The 5,032-nt window shown below is 40.0% G+C and overlaps 1 protein-coding gene across 11 annotated transcripts in view; it reads right to left on the reverse strand.

The window, feature by feature from the left end:
• The window catches only part of mctp1a (multiple C2 domains, transmembrane 1a), a 121,754-nt gene that overhangs the window by 47,935 nt on the left and 68,787 nt on the right, over positions 1-5,032 (reverse strand). For 10 of the 11 annotated variants that reach the window (XM_031848961.1, XM_031848960.1, XM_031848958.1 and 7 more), the window contains 3 exons: positions 1,846-1,948; positions 852-954; positions 152-253 (listed from right to left, as the gene is read on the reverse strand). In XM_031848961.1, the coding sequence (XP_031704821.1) occupies positions 152-253; positions 852-954; positions 1,846-1,948 (308 nt within the window). Of the gene's footprint in view, positions 1-151; positions 342-851; positions 955-1,845; positions 1,949-5,032 lie in introns of all 11 variants that reach the window. The other variant, XM_031848967.1, reaches the window with a different exon arrangement.

Genomic DNA, 5,032 nt, shown 5'->3' on the forward strand with positions numbered 1-5,032 from the left:
AAAGACAACAGCAGCGTGGGGGGGGGGATGCTGGAGAAAACGAGAGAGGGATGGAGAGAGAGAATAATGCGGGTGGGGAGTGGGGGTTGTGGGGCAAAATGAAGAAAAAAATATCAGGGAGGAGAATCAAAAAAGCTAAAGAAAGACTTACAGCATTAAAAATCACGTCTATTTCGAGAAAGATGACCCCTTTTGTTGGCCCTGTCAGCTCCTTGCTTTTCAAGGCGTAGGCTTTGCGTTCTCCATTTTGGATCTGTGGGAGAGGGACATGACAGGCGTCTGTCTGGCAATACCCGGCTGAATCGGCTCCCCGGGCCACCTTTGAACCCCAGCTGCTGGCGCTGACAGGGAACCCAAAACAACTGTGGCAACTCTGACAAGTACCTGTTCATTACCCACTGCAGCTCGGCTCTGTCAAACAGAAATTAACTATCCTGGGGAATCATACCGTACAGCGGAGCATGGATATATTAGACACACAGTGCTTTCACAGGCTATCTATATTTTTTTTCAAATATAAGACACTCCGTCCTTTTTTTTTTCTTCTTCTATAAATCGCATCGTCTCTCGATCAATGTCATTTTCATATAATCTCTCATCCCGTCACTCTCTTTCTTCTCAACCTATCAATCTGTTCTTTTTTTCTCAGCCTCTCTTCCATTTTTTCTCCTTCCCGTCATCTCTTTCTCTTTGTGAAATAACAGTCTCATCTGTGGAGTTGCAAAAATAACCTCTGCTTTTTATATCTTCCACTGTGTGTTTTCATTCTTCCGTTCCTCTATGTTATCTGCATTATCCCCAAAGGAAAAGAAAAAGAAACGCACAGAAAAGAAAATCTGCCTTTGACTCACATTTAGTAAAGGAATAGCCACTTTCCCCAGGAAGTCTGCACTTCTGTCTCGGTCCTCATCGTAAACAGTGACCTCAAGTACTGAGTGGATGTCCTTCACGTTACTGGACCACACACACAAAGACAACACCGATGACATACATACTGAAATATAGGTTATAGACTGAAACAGTGAAAGCTTCTCTAAATGCTTCAGACTCACAGAAAACTATAATCTGAAACTATAGGTGGCATAGCAAATTCCTTATATTTGAATACCATCTATTACATTTACATAAATGTTTAAAAATCACCATTAGCATGCTCGATGTGATATTGCACTACATTACTGCCTGAGCTAAGCAAAAGTTAAGTGTGAAGCTCAGACGTGTCATCTTTTAAAAACTAGGCTAGGAAGAGAGCTGACGTTATGTTTAGAAAGGAGGCTATGAGAAACATGTGCACTTAAAGAATTATGAAATGAAACTGTCCCATCACTGGGAATTACAAGTTTGTACTCGGGATATTTAAGAAATGATACAGAGTTAGATCTACATTTACCTAAAGCCTTAGTGTAACTATATATTTGAACAATATTCTTTTTTGTATGAGGAAAAATATGATAGGCCTTCGTTATCTCTCATGTCAATGTTATCCTGGATTTACTGTAGGCATACAATGCATTTTAAAACACTTGTTAATAAGCAGTTGTATTAACAATGATTGCGAATATTTTTTTAAGTTAAAAGTTCATTAACGAAGAAGGCTTTCAGCACTATAAAGTGTGATCAATACATTTCTTTTAAATGATCAGATCGGACCAGAATTGACAAAAAAAATATGAAAGAAACAGACACACTGAAGAACTGTTGAATGCTGTGAATTTAAAAATGTCACAAATGATACTTTTGCCCTGACTTTATTAGTCTTGAATTGAAAAGGTACAATTTTTTTTATTTCCATTACTGCAGTGAGTACTAACTGTGTGTGACAATGGTGTTGTGAAAGCCACTTACAAAGTGAAGACCTTGTTCCATTCTGGGTTGAGGTTTTTGTAGACGGTGTGCGTCTGCAGCCGATCGTTACTCAGCTCCACCACACAGAATGGGTCACTCTTACCTACGGAGCAAAGAAAAAAAAAAGAAACAAGCATACAAGAATGACCTTCTCACTTAAAGGACAGACATAAATACTGTAGACACTAAACTTTTGATGGCTTGAGGTTTCAAGGAAATCGAGAATCTGAAGTAATTCCAACAGCTTTCAAATCCCTCATACTATTAAGACAGATAGTATATAGCATCCTCCCTTTACATCACCTTACAGCTCCAATACCTTGGACTTATCAGAACGGTACCTATGCCATATATATTATAAAACAGTATATCAGTGGAACAGCTGCGAGCTGTTTCTATCAACACCCTGGGAACATGCACAACTAGAAGATAAGCTCCAGGACAACTATGCCCTGGGCGGTCACAAGGAGGGGGTGGGAGAGTGAAAAGGGAGAGAGGACTTTGAGAATAGATGGTGTGGAGAGCACAGACGGCGATGTGGCTCTGAAGGCCAGAGAAGTTCAAAGCAGAAGATAAAGACAGCCGAGCAGGGGTGTGGGAAGCATCGCTGGTCCGTGATTGGCGATTCCAAGCGAGCGATGAGATGGTAGCAGCAACGATGTGGCACAAAAAAAATGAGTAAAAGCAACACAGGAATAAAATTCATACTGACAGCAATTTAAATGAATAAAAACATTGAAAATAATTTGTGATACTAAAATTGAAATTTTACTTGTTTATTACTGCTGCAAAGATTTTTAGACACTGGTAGCAATACAACACCAAGTGACATTTCACAGTGATTATAGTAGAAACAAAGCAACACACATCCAAATGTAGATTTATCCTCCAGAACAAATATTTCACAAACTCACATATGAAATCATTTTAGTGGCCTGTCCCTCCCAAAAGATACAACTTTAATACTTGAAAGACCCTCAGATGTAAAAAAAAAAAAAAATCACCGATATGATATATGGTTCAATATAAATCATATTCATTCATGCTAATTTATTCCAACAAACCTTTCAATTCAGAATTTACTACAGTTATGTAACTGTGTAGAGAGAGAGTGAGGGAGACCGAGAGGAAAAATAAAGATAATCACAGAGTTATGTCCTCCTGAGAATAGCGTACTGTACTATAATAATCAAAACCAGTAATGTCCTATATATTCTCTATTTGTTTACTAATGTCTCATATTTCAATTTCTTTGTACACAGAAAGGAGTGAGACCAGCTCCCCATGCCTGCCAGCCCACCTCCCTTCGATTGCCTCAAAATGAACTAAAAACAACAAAACTCTTAATTCTGGCTTTGATCATTATTTTCTATTAAAACTGTCGGGAGCCGTTGCGCTGTTTGTTCGAGCTTGTAATTTGAAAAGACTGGGTCAGGATTTAAAAAAAAAAAAAAAAATATGTCCCACACGCATTCCCATTGAAAATAGTGAGAATATTGAAATATTAGTAAAGCAGCAATATTGCATAACAAAACTCAATAAAGTTGGGATTGAGTTCAAAGCCCCTCCGCCACATTTCTCTATGTGCCTGTATGTGTGTCTGTAACTGTCATTGATTGGTGTGATTTTCTTCAAATGGTGTGACAAGGGCAGGACATTTAGTGGGTGTGCAAAGTAAATGTCACCGTGATCAATGCTGAGCCGTAGGTGTTGCCTTTCATATCGGTTTGTGGGGCTCTGTTGATGTAGAGTGTTTGAAGTGAATATTGACAGCTATGACTCCTGTGATAGAAAACAAGATACATTAAAAGACAATGGACTCAAGAGTCTGTGTGCATATTTTCTTAGCCATATACATTTCTGTATTGTATTAAAATTCAAATACTTCCGTAGACCAATAATAAATACACGACAAAATGTATCTAAAAATTGTAAACAAATAAAAATGATATATTTTGTCAGTACTTTTTACAGTTGAAAATCCTTAATCATCCCAGAGCTTCCATAGCATGAACGGTTATAGTGTTGTCCCCACAAATCATGTCTGATTAAATTTAAATGCAATCATCCAAATTAAGAGCTGTAAATTATTTCTGCGGAACCCTGACCCCTCCCCCATTTTCTCTCTAATATTCTGTTTTTAATGACATGGCAGGCTGTGTTGCCGCAGAGAGCCAGTTGTCATTGGTGATGAACTCTCACCTTATTGGCCGCCAGCACCAGAGGCGGCTGTCTTAACCAATTACACGCTCAGGTTTGAGCGCCACTCAGAGATCATCCAGGTAATGTCCAAGTAAAAGCCCCTCCCCCCTCTGGGTTCCCGTCTCTGTGGCGCTGGCAGCTCAAACTAATTTCAGTGTGCCCCAAGATAAGTGTGGAGGATGAATACCGTACGGAGATGAGGGAGCGCGCTGTAATTGCCTCGCAGGAAGCTTAGAGTTAGTGAGGAGTTTGAGGTTGGAGAGGGAGCGCACGCTCTCATGTTCCTGTATAATCACAATTAATTAGGATTCAGACTAATTAATGTAAATCAATCGCATTTTTGTTGATTTTTTCCCCCCCCCCATCACACGTAATAGGTTAAAATAGAATACCTACAGTATTCCTTCATGTGTCAAATGATGCAGTACAAAATCTACTCTTGTATGATATTGAGTGAACAAAAATAATGTCCAAGAAGTCTACACGTGCTTAGGTGTTGCTGCTGGAAGTGCATGTGTCCATGTGTTTGTTGCTATTGAAATGTTCTAACGGTGTAGCATCCACTCAGAGGGACAAGAGCTGGCAGACAAAAGGGATTGTTGGTTTTAGAGACTATTTTCAGTTATCCTACTCGGCCTGGAGAGGAGCTACTCCACAAAAACACTTCAATTAGAGAGCGAGATGGCCAGAGAGGAGAGACAGAGAGGAGGAGGAGGAGGGAAAAAGACAAGAGGGGAGACAGGCAGCGTGAATGGGAGAGAGATGGTGAACTATTTCTCTTTCACTGACCTCCTCTCTAACTGTCTGTATGTTTGTCTGTCCGTCCGTCCCTCTCTCACCTTGCTCCTGACCCTCTCTTGGTTTGGGTTGTTAAAATAGGGTGTTCATGTGGTGAGGGCTCTTATGTGGCTCTTACAGAGCTATTGTTTCTGCCAGTGACACACACACACACACACACACACACACACACACACACACACACACA

The sequence above is a fragment of the Anarrhichthys ocellatus genome, unplaced genomic scaffold (genome assembly GCF_004355925.1).
Source record: "Anarrhichthys ocellatus isolate YVR2014 unplaced genomic scaffold, GSC_Weel_1.0 scaffold9, whole genome shotgun sequence".
NCBI lineage: Eukaryota > Metazoa > Chordata > Actinopteri > Perciformes > Anarhichadidae > Anarrhichthys > Anarrhichthys ocellatus.